Source organism: Akebia trifoliata, chromosome 1 (genome assembly GCF_017979445.1).
Source record: "Akebia trifoliata isolate Shusen 1 chromosome 1, ASM1797944v1, whole genome shotgun sequence".
NCBI classification, from domain to species: Eukaryota; Viridiplantae; Streptophyta; class Magnoliopsida; order Ranunculales; family Lardizabalaceae; genus Akebia; species Akebia trifoliata.
This window is the reverse complement of record NC_141375.1, coordinates 7,536,003-7,556,062: the sequence shown is the minus strand read 5'-3', so window position 1 is coordinate 7,556,062 and position 20,060 is coordinate 7,536,003. Positions and strand designations below refer to the sequence as shown.

The following is a 20,060-nucleotide window of genomic DNA, read 5'->3' as shown; positions in this document are numbered from 1 at the left end:
CAAGTGAGTAAAGATCTCCACTTGACTTGGTTCACCATTAAGAAGAGGTACCTCCCATCTTCTACATTCATATAGCAAAACCATAAATTTTGCATGATCGAGGAGGAGTTCATATATAGGATGATAAATATGGCATGGAAGTACTTCTAAGCAAGGACTATAGCTTCAACAGCTGTGGATTGAACAACTTGCTGCTCCAACTGATGATCACCTTCCCATATCTCAGGCAGAGAAACTAACTTTTTTTTCTGTTCTTTTTTCCAATAAATGATTAAGAAGATAAAGGAAAGATTGATTTAGAAACAAAAAGGACAAAAATTTACTCTAAATATTGACAACAACTAGCATGGAAACCTTCATAAGACAATGAAGAATGAAAAGAAGAGGAAATCAATACGTGTAGCTTTTTGAGTAGTTTATTTTTCTTATATATTTGCTTTTCAATCTCTCCAATCTAGCAAGAAAACAGAGGCAAGAAAACCACTCAACAATTTCAAATAATAAAACATAAAATTAAATTCTCATATATACATAAAAATATGGCAAACGAACTTGGTGACTACTGCTACTCTTCATGTTCAGCATAAAAATGAATTAGTAAGTAAAATAATCCATTGCCACCTGTTTGAAGAATGAACTAACTAAGTAAAATGAACTTGGTGACTAAGCCCAGATCTCTGGAATTCATTGGAGCATTCATTCCTAATTCTCATATATACACATCTAACTAAGGACTAGGAACACCAAAATTTGACTGAGAATCAGTCCCAATATTGGAATATTTATTGTTAATTTTACCACTAATCCATCCCACTTAAACCCTATTGGAAACAAAGAAGATCTTTCATTCAACAAAGCTTTGAAGGAAAAAAGGAAAACATAATTTCTCTTCCATAGCTGCTCCACAGAACAATATTAAGAGATTAATCAAAAGGCACAAAAGAATAAAATACAAGTAAATATTTAGATAAAACAGAAGCTAACATATGAGAAAATAAAAAGTACTCAAATAAAACCTTCGAAGTCTCATGACGTCATTTCCACAGTCTCATACCAAATTCATCAAAATCTCCAAACAATTACTTTTGCCCCACAAAATCGAGCCTCCTTGATGCCTTCTCAAACAAATCTCTGAAATCAAAACCTTCAGATCGAATGTAACCGAAGGAGAACTACCATATTTCAACCATAACTCAATCATAACCACTATTTACCTAAGATTTTGTGCTTTAATGGTAAGTTTCAACAAAAAGAGAAGATTTAATGGAGGATTCTAGGGTTTCTTCTATTCTTTTTTATTCAGAGATCGAAGAAGAACATTTTTTGGTAGAATTAAGGTATGAGAGAGAGATAAAACCTCACTGATTTCTGGGCAAGATCCTTTAACTCACGATCCATCGATTTCTTTGCAAAACAACCGAAACAGACTAATGGAGCTTTGAGTTTGTTCTTCGGGGAGAGAGAGAGATTTAGAAGGAAATACCTCATCTTCACTCCATCATTTTCAGTGTTGAGAGATCGAGATCTCGATTGGATATAGAGAGAAAGAGAGAGATGTGGTCGAGGGAGCCAAATAGAGAAAGAGATTCTTACAATCGGGAGAACTTCTCCCGAACCAGAGAGAGAGAGAGACAGAGATGGAAAAAACACAGAGAGAGTAAGAGAGAAGGAACAAAACATAGATGACAGAGAGAGGGAAATAGTTTTTCGCAATTTTTCTCTAAAATTCGTGGGTCTGTGGCCGTCAAATATGAGTTTCCAAAATTCGCCGGGGCCAAGCCCAACAAATTTTTCATTCAATTTACATGGTTTTCACGTAGTGTGGGGTACCATTCCAGATCCAAGTTCCCAATTAGCCCATGTAGTGTCATTCAAGATGAGTTTGTGGCCTAATTGTAAGACCTGATAAAATTAGTAATTTATTTTATTATTATTTTCTCTTGAACTTATTTATCATGTACCTCCTTAAATAGCAAAAAGCCATTTTTATTTTTCTTATGTATAATGTAAAAAAAATAAAATAAATAAGAATAAAATAAATTTGTTTTTACAAAAATATTAAGAAAAGAATTAATACTTTTTAAGGTAACAATTGGATTTGGGGGTTTATTTATTTATTTTATTTTATTTTTGTGTGCTTCTTTGTGTGTGTGTGTGACTTTTACATGATTTGATGATTTACTTAGGTTTCATTTTTTTTTTTTATACCAAGATATAGACTTTTGGTCAGTTCTTGCAAATAATTTTTGGATTTGTAATGAATTTGTGGATTGCAATTTTTGGAATTAATTTGGGAGAGAAGGGAAGAATGATTAAGGATTGTTAGTTTGGATTTCTATGATTTTGAGTTTTATTGATTTGATAATTAGGATTTAATTTATTAGGTGAGAAAGTGGATAAAAGAGAACTTTTTACCATCGCTCAGGCCGAATCTCTTCGGTACAAGCTTCTTGGAGGTTTTACTCACAATGTGAAAAAAACCCAAATTTGACGGACAAAGGGGTCGAATTGGCATCAAAATTTTCATTGTCAAATTTTTTTTTTGATGGGCCAAAACTGTCAAATTAATGAAGGATGGGAGAAATTCGATAGTTCTAAGCCATTAAAGCTGGGAATATCTAGAATTTCGACGGTCCTATACCGTCAAAATTCAGTTTCTAAAATTCGTGGGCCTTGGCTCGTCAATTTTTTCTGTCAAATTTTCTAATTTTCACGTAGTGACTATTAGGAGGTACATGTTGATGGTCAAGATATTTAATTTGATGTTTTTTATAATGATTATGCATTTGTTTATTTGTAGTTCTTTATGCGTTCTTGCCATTTTTTTTTTGTTAATTTCAGATTTATGTGATTTGTGAATTTATTTGTTCAGTGTTTTTATAATGGATGATTTGATTTGGAAATTGGTTGATTTTATATATATATATATGATTTCAGCATATGAATGAGCTCTAGAGTTTGGATTTTGTTTATTTAGTCATCTAAGATCAGGATTTCAGATTATGAATATCTCAAGTCAAATACATACACAAACACACACCAACCATTGTCATGCATTATATTGATCAGATGCCATGAATAAAATGGAACCATGCTTTAGCTCTTGATCAAATTATTTAATTTATATATCACAAATAGGTGATTTAATTTTACTTTATGAATCAGTATCCTTGAATGACAATGGCCTACCTGTTCACATTTAGAAATCTAGGGGAGCCATCATCATCTTGACACATGCATAAGGTGTATCATGTTCACACTTAATTCTTTAATAAATCCAGATAGGGAAATAGTGATTCAATCGTTTGTTTATTTTGATTTGATAATGATGCAAGAAATTTGAAATTATGTTTAAGTGAAAGTCGACTTAAATGTGCTTGGCTCAAGATTGAGAAATTTTGTATGAATACTTCTAGAATCTCTTAATCATATCTGAGAAGATACTCAACATGCATCGTTAAAAGGTAGTGGGTGCATTGCACAACTCAAAGGGCACGCAACGATAGGCAAAAGTTTCAAAGGGAAAGGTAAAAATTGTTTTCTCCTGATCCTTAGGAGTGATAGGAACTTAGTTATATCCTGAATAATTGTCTAAGAAGTAATAGTATACATGACCTGCTAAACATTCTAACATTTGATCAATGAAGGAAACTGAAAAATGATTCTTTCTAGTCATGGAATTGAGTTTTCTATAGTTGGTACACATTCTCCATCTCGTTTGGACTTGAGTAGGAATTAACTCGTTATCTTGGTTTACAGCCATAATGACACCAGACTTCTTAAGAACTACTTGAACATGACTAACCCAATGACTGTTAAAGATGGGGTGTATATATAATACCCATATCTAGAAATTTCATTACTCCATTCTTTATTACATCCTTCGTGATTGGGTTCAGTTGTCTTTGTGTTCACGAAATGGTTTAGCTCAATTTTCCAAATGGATTTGGAGTATAACCATAGATAGACTAATACTATTGATATCAGCTATGATCTATCCAATAGCTTCTTAATGTTTTCTTAATACACTTAACAACTTCTCAATTTTGGAATTTATCAAGTTTTGACGAAATAATGATTAGCAAAGTTTCACTCATACCAAAAAATGTATATTTTAGAGTCTTGGGTTTATCAATATAATTTGGTGTAGAAAATTGTGAAGGCATAAAACGGAGAATCAAATTTCATTAGCCTATTCCAACATTAATTAAGCAAGGTTCTCATGACACATCCATTTATATATACATAATAAATAAAAATTAAGTATATAGTAAGGTTATGTGTTTCTTATGTGTCTATCGATGAATAATATGAGATATTATATTTTGATAATAAATCTTTGGTTGTCGTAATAATATTTATGTTGAAACTGAATGGAATGTTCTTTTAAAAAATGAATGTAAAATTGTATAATCATGGACACGTTTTGGAATAATGAATTGAACAAATCAGGACTTAGTCCTTGAGTAAAAGACCTTAAAAGACCTCAAGGAAGGTTTTGCATTTTGGAACAAAAAGTTTAACTAGATTGTTGAAAAAATTGATGATGATAGTGATTATGACCAAGTCGGTAGGAAAATTGGTCATCATTACATGCATTGATTGTTTTGGAATAGAGAGTTTGACTGAACTGTTGGAAAAATTAATGACAATGATTATGGCCAGGCCAGTGAGAAAAGTGATTATCATTACATGTATTGATTATTTTGGAACAGAGAGTTTGACTGAGTAGTTAGGAAAATTAGTGATGATGGTAATGACTAAGTCGATGAGAAAATTGGTCATCATTGTATGTATTAATTATTTTGGAATGACTTGATTACTTGATGATAACATGATAATATATTTCTTTTTATTTGTATGTATGTATGCATAGATGTTAACTTAGTCTTGACTTTCCTGCAAGCTTTAGCTTACCGATTCTATCAAATTTTTTTTTGATAATGAGCATTGAGATTGGAGTTGGGTGATGGAAAATCATTAGTGGAGATAGTTTATTTATATATGTTTTTTAGTTATTTAATCTCTTTAGGATTCAAATTTAGAATATATTTTTTTTATTTTGTTATATTTGGTTTGAATGTAATAAGTTCCTAAAGAGTATTACTACACTTGAAATTTTAATTGAGTTCTAAGATGATGCTCTTTATTTTGATAAACATTAATTTCTATTTTTTTTTAGATACTTAGTTGATATGATTCAATGATTCTTGTTTCTTCTCACACCCTTAAATTAGGATCTTGAACCGAATCATGGATAGGATCAAGGTTCGAAAGTTTTAGCATGTAACAAATTTATAATCACAAAAGCATTGATGATTTTAGTTCAGGGTTTGGAAACTAAATTTGATACCAGAATGGCTACAATGACACGTGTTCCTTCCAAAACATTGGGAAGTGTTGGTGATCAATCAGAGTAAGCGACCTTATGAACTTATGATCAATTCTTATTGTATACTTGAGTGGAGGTTCTAAAGTTTGTTATTGGTCTCTAAAAATCTTATATGATTTATGATGTAGAATGTTTGTATTTTTCTTCTAGAAAATTTTAGAATTTTGTTATTTCTTTATTGACTTTTGTAAATAATGAAAATGTGACTTTTGGGGTTTACTTGCTCTCAATGCACCAATTGTCCCACTCACAATTACTCTCTACATCCATACTTAACTAAAATACAGAGAAGATTTCAAGGACCTCCTAACTCTTTAGCCATGGAAGATTTCGGACAGTGTACTACAAATCTCGGTATTATTGATGTTAGATTTTCAGGAAGCAAATACACATGGTGCAATAACAAAAGTCGATGTAAAAGAATTGATTGAATGTTCTTTAGTCCGGGGTGGATTTCTAGCTTTGGTAATCCAATTGTCTTTTATTTTCCCAAACTCACCTCAGACCATTGGCCACTAATTCTTTCTGTAGATAAAAAAATTTTGGGGCCTCGTGAATTCCTATATTTAGATTTATGGGTGGAAAGAGGTGATTTTTTGGAGATAGTGAAGAAGAGTTGGAAACTGAGGGCCGCAGGTTCTCCCATATATAGTTTTTTTTCAAAATTGAAGAGAGTTAAGGGTATGTTTGATTGCATGAAAAGTGACTTTCCATGGAATTTGAAATCCATGAAAAAAAAATTGGTGGAAAATAGGTAGGGTTGGAAAATCAAATTCCATTGTTTGATTTTACTTGGATAAAATCATGGAAAAAATATGAGAAAAAAGAAGAAGAGAAGATGAGGAGGAAGAGGGAGGGGGAGGATGTGGTGGCGGCGGTGGGGACAGAGATGGAGATGGTGGTGGTGACGACGGAGGTGACGGCGACGACGGCAGCAACGATGGTGGTGGTGGAGGTAAGTGAGGAAGAAAAAGGGAGAACATAATGGTGATGGTGACGGAGGTAAGTGAGGAAGAAGATGATGAGGAAAACGTGGTGGTGGTGGTGGCGGAAGAGGTGAGGGATGGAGAAGGAGAAGAAGAGAGAGAAGGTGGCTGGAGATGGTGATGATAGAGACGGAGACGACGACGACAACGAAAGTGAAGATGATGATGATGAGGTTATTGTAATGGTGGTGGTGGTGATAGGAAAGAAGAAGATATGAGTAGGGAAGAATTGGGGATGGAAAATATGGGTGGATGTCACTTTCCCACCCAATATGGGTGGGAAAGTGAAATCCATGTTTTAGAGGACTTTTTGATTGGGGTGGAAAATGAATTTCCATTTACATGTGCAATCAAACACTTGAAAAATGTCATTTTCCATTAAAATTGATTTTCCATGTGCAATCAAACATACCCTTAGGTACTCCAAGGGAATGGAACAAAAATGTTGTAGGTAATGTAAATGTTTCTCTAAAGATTCTTACGGATAAAGTGGAATCCTTTGAGGTCTCTCTTGCTGGGGGGGAGGGGATTGGAATCAAAAAATTTATGAGGAGTATAAAAAAACCAAGGCTAAAGATTGGGAATCCATTTGGAGGAAAAAATCGAGAGTTATGTGGTTTAAAGAGGGAGATCAAAATACCCATTTTTTCTACACAACTGCAAAAATCAGAGCGTTGAGAAATTCCATATGGAAGATTAAATCTGTTTCTGGAGAGATTCTCGAAAAACAAGGAGATATTGATGGATGTGCTGCAAATGAATTTGAGGAATTACTAACTTCATCGAAACCAGATCATTGGAGTTCTCTCTGGGATATGCCACTCCTTACGGGGTCTAGGGAGGAAATTGTTAATTTGTTAAAAATGCTTGATGAGGAGGAAGTTTGGAAAGTGATTGTTGGTATAAATGGTAGGGGAACGACGGGTCCAAATGGATTTTCTGGCATTTTCTACCAAAAAGCTTGGCCTATTATCAAGTTTGATCTCCAAGAAGTTGTGAGAAATTTCTTTAAGGAAGGGATTATTCCTAAAGTCGTAAGCTCTACAGCGATTGTTCTTATTCCAAAAACTGAGGTACCAAATTCGTTTGCCCAATTTCGTCATATTAGTTTGTGTAATGTTTTCTACAAAATTTTATCTAAAATTGTGACAAATAGAATTGGGAATTGCTTTCGAAATCTAATTTCTAGGGAGCAAAGGGCCTTTGTTAAAGGTCGAAACATTTATGATAATGTTATTCTTGCTCATGAGGTTACGAGGGATCTCAATAAGAAATATCGCGGTGGAAATGTGACTCTTAAAATCGATATGTCAAAAGCATATGATTGAATGGAATGTGGTTTTATCCTTGAGATTCTTAAAAGATTTGGGTTTGCTAATGACTTCATTAGTATTGTTAAAGGCTGCATCACTAACCCACATTTGTTTATTTTGAGTAATGGTAGTGCTTTTGATTATTTCAAAGCTTCTCGGGGTTTGAGATAAGGTGATCCTCTTTCTCCAGCTCTTTTCATTTTGGCAAAAGAAATTCTCAGCAGAGGTATTAATAAAGCCATGGAGCTAGGCTTTGTAGAGAGATTTGCTAGTTCTAGACGCATGGTTGTTCCTTCTCATCTATTGTTTGCCGATGATCTATTTATTTTCACCAAACCAGCCCATAAATCTCTCTCTGATTTGAAGATTCTCTTGAATGAATATGAAAGAATTTATGTACGGGTTATTAATGAAGAGAAGAGTCTATTTTTCCTATCTAATGGTGCCCTACCATCTCGCAAGCGTGCGATCAAGGATATTATGAATTTCGGTGAAGGTGACTTACCCACAAATTATTTGGGTGTCCCTTTAACTAAGTTTCGGATTTCTAGAGAAAGTAGTAGATCCTTTGTAGATAAAATTTTAAAGAAAACCAAAGGCTGGAAATCTAAGTATTTTTTAGGATGGCAATAGATAACTTACCTATCCAAAATCTATTACCAGGATGATTGAGAGTTACTTTGCCAATTTTCTTTGGGGGGACAGTGAAGGTAAAAATAAATTGCATCTTCTACGATGGCCAAAAGTTGCTAAACCTAAGAATGACGGAGGTTTGGGTTTTCCACGGCTAGAAGAGGATCATAAGTCAAGCATGATTAATCTTTGTTGGAAATTACTAACAGAGAGTGAGCTTTGGTCGAAATTCATTGAAGGCAAATACGTGAAGGAAAAAAGCTTCTACAATCTAAGGGCTGATAAAAAATCACCTCCTATTTGGAAATCAACGGTTAAGGTTATGCCCACATTATTGTAGAATTCCAGATTCATAGTGGGGACAGGAACTAAAATATCATTTGGTATCACAACTAGAGGGGTCAGGGCACTTTGGTGGAGATGTTCTTGAACGCTAAAAAATTATCAATGTTGAGTGATGTGTGGAATAATGGAATCTGGAATTTTGAAAAAATTGAAGCTCTTCACAGTTTGGTGGTTGCTCAATTTTGTAGGAATATAGAGGTGGATCGGGGGAGAGAAGAGAAAGCGATTTGGATTTCAAACACATATGACAGATTCACTAAACATTCAGCATGGAATTGCATTAGATCTAAAGGTATTAACCATTCTAAATGGCGACTTGTTTGGAATTCTAAATGCCCAACAAAAATTTAGGTTTTTAGTTGGAAAGTGATGCATTTAGCTTTACCAGTTGATTCACTCAGGAGAAAACTAGGAGTCAGTGGTCCTTCTCAATGCGTTTTTTGTAAAGCTCATGAAGAAGAAATACACCATTTATTCTTCAATTGCGTTTTTGCCATAAGATTTATGGACTAAAATCTGTAGAGTTTATGGATTGCCAATCCCTTGAGGAGGGCTGATTTCTTTTGTGATCGAGGCTTGTAAGAGCTCTTCTAGTTGGATCTCTAAAATGGTTCCTTGGCTGTTATTATGGGAACTATGGTTGGCTCGTAACGCTGTGTAATTTGAAGGAAAAAATTACTCCAAGGATGTTATTATAAAGAGAGTTCAGAAGTGGATTACCGATATATGTTTTCTTCATAATCACAAATCATTTCCATCTTCTTTTGCGATAGTGAATGAGATTAAACTACCGTTGGGTTGGTTTAAATTGAACATAGACAGTTCAAGCTTAGGGAATCCTGAAAAGGCTGGGGTAGGATGTATCTTACGGAACCATGAAAGAGAGTTAGTTAAGGCTGGTTATTGTTTTCTCGGAGAAGGAACAAATAATTTAGTGGAGTTTAACGCTCTATTTTTTGGGTTGGAATTATCTTTCATGCTGGGGTCAAAAATCATTATCGAGTCCAATTCGAAGTTGTTAGTTGATGCAGCCAAGGGTGGAATATCCCATGGATCAAATAGAGTAGGACATTAGACACGTTTACAGGGAAGTTAATAGTACAACTGACGTTCTAGCCTATTATGCATCTTTAATGTCTTCTACGCTTATTTTTCATAATGTTTTTTATTTTTCTTTCTTCGCTCGTAAGGCGTTTGTGGGTGATCAATTGAATCTCCCAAACCCTAGGCCACTACGTGAAAATATCATAAATTCGACGGTCCAAATCCGTCGAATTATGTGACAATTCGTCAGCCTCGACCGTCGAATTATGGCTTGTCGAAAAAAAATTCGGCGGTTTAAAACCATAGAAATTTCATCAATTCGACGGCTTAAAACCGTCGAATTACACAATTTCGACGGCTGAAAGGCTGTCGAATTACAAAAGTAGGGATATAGCGACGGTCTCTATTGCCTTTAGCTACGGTCATCGACCGTCTCTATAAGTTATTTTTTTATAAAAAAAAATATTAGAGCTTTAACTGCGGTCACGGCTATCACTATAAGAAAAAAAAAAAAATAATAATTTTACACCTACCCCCCCTCCCCCTCCCATGTTGCTGAATATTGGAGATACCCCTATATTTTAAAATTAATGACCTTGACCCCAACTAGCAACATGAAAAGACCCAAATGCCCCTCGTCTTCAACTAGAATATGCCAAGAGCACGCCCATTAACCAAACATCTCCATAGACAGCAACGAAAAACACAATATGCATGTGAAATTTAAACAATTTAAGTGAAAATCAATTTGAAAATAAAAAATGCACCCAAAATACAATCAATCGAACAATCCCACATTCATTCTGAAACCCCAAGAAGAAAAAGGGAACTCATACAATAAATAAGCTTTGAATAAAACACTGAACAATACCTCAAAAACACATTGATTGTCAACAACACCGATGGGACTCCACTCTGCAAGGTAAGAATCTAAAAACATCCATTGATACTTCCCAGTAAAAGCAGCTTGTCCAATGATTCCAATGACAAAAAGTGAAGCAAAATTATCCTAATCAAGTGCTGCTTTGGTATATATCTAAAACAATCATGATTACAAAGAAATGATTCAGTTTACCTATGTAAATATGAAATTTATGGTTTCATAAACGAAAAGGAAATTTTCCAAAACCAAAGCTAATAAGCCAAAATCACTAAAATATAAAATAAAATACGAAGTCAAGCATACCCTTCTCTGAGCATGTGGACATGCTGAAGCATCTTGTCAATAATCATCTCGACTTGGCCATCACAGTAGGCATCTTCCAAAGTCAACAACCTGGTACACATAGCATCACCCGAGGCTAATAAGCCAAAGTTTCAAAACAAATAACCTAACCCCATATATATATTTGGTGGGTAAGCTGGACTTGAACCCACAGATATTCTTCAGATCATTGGATCACAGTCAACAATTACTTATATACAAACTTCAATTGGTTTAAAAACAAATCAGGACTCATTTTATACAACAAAGACGATTTCTTTTCACAATTAACCAAAACAAGCAGGCAATGATCCAATACAAATAGAGAAAGATTAGTTAGAAACCAATAAATTCCAAAATAACAGACAAAACAACCATTCAGTTAACCCCCATTTTTTGTGAAATTGCAGAAAGAAAAGATTCTACTTGAATTACAATCCAATTGAAATAAAAACAAACAAAACAAAAAGAAAAATTGAAATTTTTTTTTCCTTTAAACCCATGTTAGGCCAAAACATCTTTAAAATAAACCAACCAGAAGAAGCCATGGTAACTAAGAACAAATTACAGAAGCAACAAACAAAAGAAGAGACATGATTTTGCAGAAGAAAACAAAACACCCAAAAAAAGTTAAAAACCAAATATTGGGAGCAACATGAGAGCAAAACAATCCAAAAACAGATGAACAAACAATGAAAAAAAAAATCTGAAACGTAAAGATCACATTAAGCATTAAAGAACATAAATATATAAGAATAAAAATGCAGCTAAAATAGAATTGAGATTTATGAAAATTACCTCATGCCCATCAAAATACACGACAGTGGCTCCTAGGCCATCTAATCACCTCATCACAAAGAATATCAAGTAAAGTCCCTTAGGGTCCAGCTCTATCCATTATTGCTCTAAATGGTTACTAAATTACAGAGTAAAAAATTAAAATTAAAATAAGATGCAAAATTGGGGTTTATGGGCATGATTACTTGTTGGAAGATACCACCACACCCATGACCCTACAGGGTACCAAAAAGAAGATGCAAGGTTCTAACATCTGAAAGAGAACATTTGTTGACCAATTCTACAAAAAGAACATACATTATCATTGTATGGACTGAGCTGGCTAGCAAGAGTCCTTGAAAGGTTGTTATCAGAACAAAGTAACAAAACTCCAAAAAGACCCCATGTCTTAGAATTCACAAAACAAAAACAGAACAAAAAAGCCCATCTCCAAAACAATGTCAACTTGGATACAACACAAACAAAGTCTTTGTGAGTAGTATTAATAGGCATGTCAACAGAACAAAGGTAAGATTTGAACCCGCATAACTGAGCCAACCAAAGATCAATAACCAAAGCCATTTAGACTCGAATGAGTGTTTTAACCTTGCTCCATCTTATTGTCATAAATGAATCCATGCAAGTAGTGTCAGGGAAGGCTCATATGTTTTTGAAGAGTATAAGGGAATAGTGTTAGTTTATTTATGTCTAATGAACCTTCCACCGCCAGTAATTAGTCAAATAAGAAATGAATGATCCTTATGGGAAAAAGTGAAGAATATGCATGGAAAGTTTGTAGTCACAGAGAGAGAGAGAGAGAGAGAGAGAGAGAGAGAGAGAGAGTTACTTGCTAGGAGGTAACCGGGCTCTGCTGCATCTACATTCACAGACAGAACCTTCGTCTTCAACTTGAAACCAGTGCATGTGTTTCACCTGAAAATAAAAGTGAACCATAAATGTCAATGGAAGGACCATTTTGTCACAAATAAACATTAATAAATAGAAGTCTAAGATGACACTACTGCAGATCATTTTTTAGTGAATATGGAACGACGAATAGGCCACATAAATATGAGGTTGACAGCTGTCAAATATTCTTTACTCCATGTTAGGGTTCAAATATTTATTGACTTCCAATTTAACCTACTCATCCATCCACATAAATGAACAGGAGAAGATTACGTAGAGAAATACCAATCAAAAAGAAGGGAAAAAAATTACGTACAGAAATTGTAGTAAAATTCACCATACATGCTGTTGAAGTTTGGGTCTTATCAAAATAGATATACCAAAACTTATCAAGAAAAATAAAATTGGGTCCTCTTGAAAAATTGTCAACTGATTTTAAACCTCCAAGAGCACCAAGAAGGGGGAAAAAGCAAATCTCAGTGAGAACAAGATGTTCAAACTTCTTTAGAATTAACATCTTCAAAGACCCAACCGAGTTGTACCAATAAGTATTTACACTGCATGAGATTGGTTTCAATATTATCTACATAAAATAAGGAAAGAACCATTAACGGCTATTCAAGGACAATCCATCATAGAAGACAATGGAAAAAAAATATTAATAACAGTCAAGAAAACAAACATAACTGGAAAGGCCCATATATCAAGCAGGGATCAAAGATGAAAAGCGTAGATATTGAGGAGAGCAATTATACAAACCAGCAACGTTCTATGTTTCAGAACCACATGAGTTTTTGTACCGATGTCATCATAGACAAAGCAGGACCCTTCTTCTGCGTTGGTCCCTAATCCAGTTATTGTTCCCAATAGACTCCTTGATCCAACAGTACTGCCCGAAATCGAGTTCATTGGACATTCAGGTGAACTAAGAAAAACATGTATGTGATCTTGAGAATCTTCGTTTTGAATTCCATTACAACAGCTTTTAGGAGGGATTCTACTAGCCACAGCAACCACTCTTCCAGAAATATTCAATTCTAAATCTTTATAAACATCTGATGCACAATCCAAATGATGTTTGACGTTCATCTGTGGCATTCCTGCATTATTCAATGATCCAGAACTCATGTTGCTGCTTACATTCTTAACATATTGACAAAGGCCGGAGCCCACAGATGTAAAAGACGTTAATTTTCCACAGCATGCATTTGATAATTCAGGACGCTTATTGACAAGGCATACAATCCCAAAAAGATAGCGACCTGAAACTAAGTGAAGCACCTCAGGTGTTCCATTTACAGACCTCTCCTCAGCTTCAAAAGAGTCTGGAAGAAGATCCATGGACTCGATGACAGGACCGTAATATGCCGCATGTATAGCTGAATAAAATTCTCCCTCAAGTTCATCAAAATAACCTGAACCAACCAACACCTTCTTCTGTGACAAAATGTCGTTGATAGCAAATCTATACCATTTTAGCCATTCGACGACTTCCATCTGCTTTGACATAGTTATATGAGATTCATAAGTGTACAGAGATGAACCTTGTCTGGAATGCTTCAGCACGACCTTTCTTTGAGAGAATAGATGCCTATCATAATGGACTCTCTTCTCAGAATCTGAAAGAATCTGCAGCCCGATGGATGAAACAACTTGAAGTACTTCTGCTTTTTGTATCATTGTGTGCCATGAAATTATATATGAAGTTTACACCCGTGCAACCATGCATTAATTAACAACCCCACCCCTCTCACACACACACAAAATTAAAGCTAGAATTGAAGAAGAAACCTCAATTGCTAACAATTCTACTTCAACAAGAGAAGCAGAACTCTACCTACCCACACCGTGGGTACTCGGAAAGACATCCTGGTCAGTTTCCCATTCAGTGCAGGGAGTACTTTCCTGACAGCCTACACATGCACAAAGTTCATAAGAACATAAGCCAAGTTCTCACAAAGCAGAGAGTCATTGTGTAATACCACAATCATGTACATCATGTATTTCAAGAAATGTGTCATTGTGTCCTGTAAAAATGTATCTATGCTACCAGTGCAATTAGGAAAATGCTGCATCAACACATTCATAGCAATATTGTCCACCATACATCTCCCTTGAGAGATTGTTCATCTTAAAGCTCCAAAGCTAACTACTTGGTTCATAGATGCATTAACAAAATCCTTTATCCTACTTAAGTTGCTACAATTAAACTTGTCAACTAACCCATAATAGGGTTCTAGATTCTCTAGTTAAAGTCTCAAACCACAATGTTGATTATTTAAATCTTTGGCCGACTAGAATAGTTGGAGCCGCAACCTACCAAGTCCAGTCAAGAGACATGTGATGAGTAAATTGATGCATTTTTAGGTGTTTTAAAATGGTCTTATAATCTTAAAACGAGAGCGTTGGGTATCGATTAATTGCCAAAAAAGTAGTACTTATAATCTTATCTCTAATACTCAATTACTCTCTCTCTCTCTCTCTCTATTATGATTTTAATTACTACTAAGCTTTACCCTTTTATTTATTTATTTTTTGAATAACTATAAGTGTCATGGGTTTCGTTGTGACATCCGCTTCGTGGTTGCTAGTACAATTCGAGGAACAATTGGGCTATAGATTCAACGACAAATAATGTGATCATTATAATGGCTGAAGAAGATAAAACATGCCTAAGCAAATCATCATCTTTATCATCAGTTCTGTCCAAAGTCATATCTAAATGTCTTCAAATTTTTTAGATAGAAAGAAAAGGATACTAGTAAAGGCAAACAAATGTAAGTAGGCCTTAGATGTCGAGAAGACCAACCAAATCTACAAAATGAGAAAAACTTAACTAAAATCAATGCTTACAACTATGTCCTGTTCAAAAACAAGATCAAGATGGAAAATTCCTTTGCATTCATTGAAAGCGGCAACCTCTGTGGTTGTACCATTAGCATTATGGTGTCATGTGACTGTAGGGAAAAGGTCACATGCCTTGGAGATCAAAGGAATAGATTATTTTTACCACATGAACGAATATTTCAGAATGAGTTTGGAGTCTGCAAGGCGAGATTTTGCTCTCAAAGACGACCAATACACCTCAAGAGGAAGGTGCCCTCCCATAGATTGCCTTAAAAGCAAGTATTGACATGATGTCAAAGTCATATGGAGGCCGTAATGCTAATCAAATAACCAATAATCTTTGACAAATGTTTGTTCTAGTCTTCTAGAATGTCAATGAGGTGAGCTAACTAAAATGCTTATATGGGTTAAATTGTTCTGACTTTTGGATGATGTTGTTAAGTTCTGCATCCCAATTTCTGTTTCCATAATTGAGTGTTGTATGTGAAGTATCTATAAGAATTTCTAAATGTAGTTTTATCTCTTCTTCTTTTTTTATAATTAAAGCATTGATGCCTACAAAAGGAATAACAAGGAGAAACCTTCCACTAGATCTGTGAGAAAGTTTTTTTTTTTTTTTTTTTCTTAAAAAGAAAAATTATACTTGTAATTTGCAAGTCACTAAAGTAGTAAAAATATATATTTGAAATTTATAAGGCATTAAAGCAGTTTTACAATTTATGATACAAATTAACATACAACACTCAATTATGGAAAGACTTTAACAATTTCTTTTACAGTAATGCTGCTAGTAGAGTACCTTTGAGGCTAGCCAACGATACCTTAAAATATAAATACAAAGAGAATATACTCCACAAAAAAGAAAAGCCTTAGAATGAAGGGGCAGGAATAAGGTAATTAATAGCCACACAAACCTCATAAGTTACTGTTCCACCAGACGTTGCTGGTTGACGGAGTGTTACATTGGATATAGCGCCATTTGCCGAAAGAATGCAAACAACCCATGGACCATGATGAGAAAATGACATTATTATTGAGGATACATGCTGAAATGTAAGCACCCAAAAATAAAAAATAAGTTAGTGACTTAATCAAAATCAACCCAAATTTTTTTTGCAGGGGAAAGCTACAGCATACATAACTATAAAAAACAAGTTGGCATGATAAATGCAAATCAAATTGCAGTAGAAAGGATCAACAAAATGACAAATACAAGGAGCTAGGGAAAGCAGCATCACCAAATCGATTTTATTATAGTTTTCGGCTCCAATTGGATTGTTCACATAATTATCAAAAATTAAGAAATTAAAAAAAATGCAGCATTTTGATCATCATGAGATCACTACAATCTTAATGAGAGAGAGAGAGAGAGAGAGAGGATAAACCTTGGAATAGGAACCAAGGTCGTACATCTTGCCCAATTAGAAGTCACAGATGTTTTGTACAAGGTAAATCTGAAAACAAGTTAAAAAATACCAAGTCATGCACATTCTACATCAAAGGCAAGGAAACTATAGAGCGCAAAAAGAATGTCAAAGCTAATAAAAAGTGAGAAATAAATCATATCATGTAGCAATAGAGGTTATTTTTTTATGGTGAAGTGCAGTCATGTATCTTGAGACTTACAAATCTATGGTTCCCGAAACTCAGACTTAGAGCCTGTTGTGTGTTTTGTGTACAAAGAGCTTATAGCTGGAACAGATGGTCTAGGATAAATAAATAAATAAAAGAAGAAAGAATACCAATGAGGGAAAATGTGTTTATTTGATAAAGACCAAACAGATGGTCTAGGATTTGCTTAGTGGCAAATATGAAGCATAACAAGTCATTGAACTTCAATTGGCACCAAAATTGTTTTAAATATCTGAAGCATGGACACAAAACTCATCTCCACAAATGATGAGTTTGAACCATGATCTTAACAAACCCCATATAACTTTATTAATAAAAAATAAATAATTCAACTTCAAAAAGGCTTACTATTACAATTTAAACAAGCTTTGATAAGCATGCTTCTAATTGTTTTGGTTGAATTTAAGGGCCATGAGCTCCTACCATATTATCCATTGGTTACTACCCTTGATAGCGCAATCTATATCGTGATGTAGACCATCAGAACATAGAAAAGATTTCCTTATCAAATATGTGGACATTTTTTCAACTATTTATCCTAAATTTTTATTGTTTTAAACATCTTAATTCTTCTTAGTATTGAATTAGACTGCACTCCAAAGTTTTTGGTTGCCAAACCCTTAAATTGTTGTCTACTAAAAGCAGCCCTTTATGTTTTTATCCAAATTCTGGAAATGTTCATACTTCATTGTTCCTTCTTATGTAGACTCAGACAAATTAAATTAACAGTAACATACTAAGTTTAAAAATTCATACTTCATCACAAATCTAATTGAGTTCAATGTCAAAGCTTAGTCATCTAAAAACCTGTAGGTTCTATAATGGATTTGTTTTCAACAAAAAGAGACATTACTTAGCCAAATTCTATGAATTTTCATGATTCATGCATGAACCTTTCAAGCAAGCATGGTAAGAAACAACACATGAACAGAGGAACAAACATGAACAGAGGAACAAATGAATAGCATGATCATTAAAGTTCAATTTAGCATTCTAGAGTGATTTTTTAGGAGTTTTTTTTAGGGCTTTTGAGAGAAATAGACTTACAGATGAGATTTGGAGTGATTTGATCGGTGGCACTGATAAGTGAGCATCAGTTCTTAGGGTTTTCGACTTGAACTCTGATTTCTTCTTCGATTTGAGCTTTGAGAGATTACAAATCCATTGTCGAATGAGTTATCGATCCGAAATGTGCGATTGAGAGATCGTTCGGTGTTGAAATGGGAGATCGAGAGATCGTGATTGAAATCGCAAATCCTGATTGTGAAAGTGATCGAATCAAATCAAGAATCAAATCAAGAGGGATATTTTATTTCGATTGAAATGGAAGAAACTTCTTCAAACTCAAAAATCGATAAAAATGGCTGAGAAGAAAACTTCTTCAATTGAATGTGAGGTTTCGTTTCTTCCCAAAGGCGACATAAACAAAAAGCTTCTTCGATGAGAGATTTTGATCTGCTGGTTTCATCTTCACTGAGATGGCTGAGAAGGCTAAGAATGAAAATGGTGAAGAAGGTCGACTGGTTTGTCTGTTTATTTTTTTTTTTTAATAAAAATTTCGGTGATTCGTTGGGCTTGGGCTGTCGAATTTTTTTCTTAAGTATATTGGGCCGGCCCAAATAAACGTGAGACTTGGGCTGCCGAGTTTAATGCTGTAAAAATAACGAATTTTACCTTTTTTGAGGTAGTGGGCGAATGTAATTCCTCTTATATTTAATATATATACTTGCTTGCTTAGTAAAAAATAAAAAAATTGAAAGTGTGAGTGATTGGGTGGTTAACAAACTGGTAAGAGAGAGAGAGAGAGAGAGAGAGAGAGAGAGAGATGATGGAGAAGGAGAGAGTGTTAGGCTGTCCCTCTTATGTGGGACCCATGTGAGTTAGGTTTTGTTTTGTTAAAAGAAAAACAAAACAAAAACCTAGCCCCGCACACACACACATATATATAAATATAAAAGAGAGAGAGAGAGACAACCGCCATTTTTGAGAAGAGAGAATTTGGGTTTTTGTTTTGATCCTTCCGTCAAAGATTAGAAGATCGTCTGTGGTCTGATCTTGATCAAATTCCAGCATATTTTTCCTGACGACAAGTGCTACACATCGATTGGTGTTGATAATAGATTTTCTTCTTCAATTAGTTGGTGATATCTTTCTTATTCTTGTTGGAATTCACTTTATATAGTGATGAATTTATTTTTAATCCAAGAATAGATATATTCTTGATGAACTGGTAGCCTCTAGATATTTTTCTAGAGAAGACTGTGTATCTTATTATTATTCATAGTAGAAGTTTTGACAGGACTAGGTCCCATGGTTTTTCCCTTCTCCTTGGAGGGTTTTCCACGTAAAAATTGTGGTGTCGTACTTGATTATATTTTCTGCACTGTGATTGAGTTATTTTATTGCTATTGACTATTTAGTTTACACAAAGTGGGTATATAAATTTCGTTGTGCTTTGTGTTTAGTGTTCACCTCTTATCAAAGTAGTATTAGAGCGTTGGTTGTGGATTTATTGTGTAAATTGAATGGAAGAGTCATATAATAGCATGGTTAAACTCACAGCTTCCAATTATTCAATTTGAAAGACTAGGATGGATGATATTTTATATTACAAAGAATTGTTTGAACCTATTGAGTTGAAGGGTGTCAAACCTGTTGCGAAAACCGATGATGATTGGAAAAAATTGAATAGGAAAGCCGTAGGACATATTAGGCAGTGGGTTGATCAAAGTGTCTTCCATCATGTCGCCAAAGAAGTTGATGCTTACAGTCTTTGGCCGAAATTAGAGAGTCTTTATGAACCAAAGACTGCTCAAAATAAAAATTTTATAATAAGAAGGCTTGTGAATATGAATTACAAAGATGGGTAGAGTGTTACGGAGCATTTGAGTAATTTTCAAGGATTGCTGAATGAGCTGTCTACCATGAAGCTTATGCTAGATGATGAGTTGCAAGCATTACTTGTGTTGAGTTCTTTG

The 20,060-nt window shown here is 34.4% G+C and overlaps 1 protein-coding gene and 1 long non-coding RNA gene across 2 annotated transcripts; both read right to left on the bottom strand.

Moving 5' to 3' along the window:
• Nucleotides 1-10,453: 10,453 nt before the first annotated feature.
• On the bottom strand, nucleotides 10,454-14,283 carry LOC147410608 (uncharacterized). Its single transcript, XM_086459967.1, has 4 exons — nucleotides 13,363-14,283; nucleotides 12,542-12,627; nucleotides 10,900-10,989; nucleotides 10,454-10,749 (listed from the first exon to the last, which is right to left on the bottom strand). Exons 1-4 carry the CDS (start codon nucleotides 14,281-14,283, stop codon nucleotides 10,644-10,646), a joined length of 1,203 nt encoding a protein of 400 aa, XP_086316093.1. The 3' UTR covers nucleotides 10,454-10,643.
• A 2,036-nt stretch (nucleotides 14,284-16,319) lies between these two features.
• On the bottom strand, nucleotides 16,320-18,459 carry LOC147410607 (uncharacterized). Its single transcript, XR_015178857.1, has 3 exons — nucleotides 18,130-18,459; nucleotides 16,836-16,904; nucleotides 16,320-16,496 (listed from the first exon to the last, which is right to left on the bottom strand). It is a non-coding gene; the product is annotated as an uncharacterized LOC147410607 (long non-coding RNA).
• Nucleotides 18,460-20,060: the final 1,601 nt, after the last annotated feature.

Bases quoted from the DNA above. Each gene is read 5' to 3' on its own strand.
- LOC147410608 (XM_086459967.1), bottom strand. From the start codon at position 14,283: ATGATACAAAAAGCAGAAGTACTTCAAGTTGTTTCATCCATCGGGCTG. The intron at 10,990-12,541 runs GTAACTCTCTCT...TATGTGTACCAG, and splicing joins GCCCGGTTACCTCCTAGCAA to GTTGTTGACTTTGGAAGATG. The intron at 10,750-10,899 runs GTATGCTTGACT...TGATTGTTTTAG, and splicing joins GTCCACATGCTCAGAGAAGG to ATATATACCAAAGCAGCACT.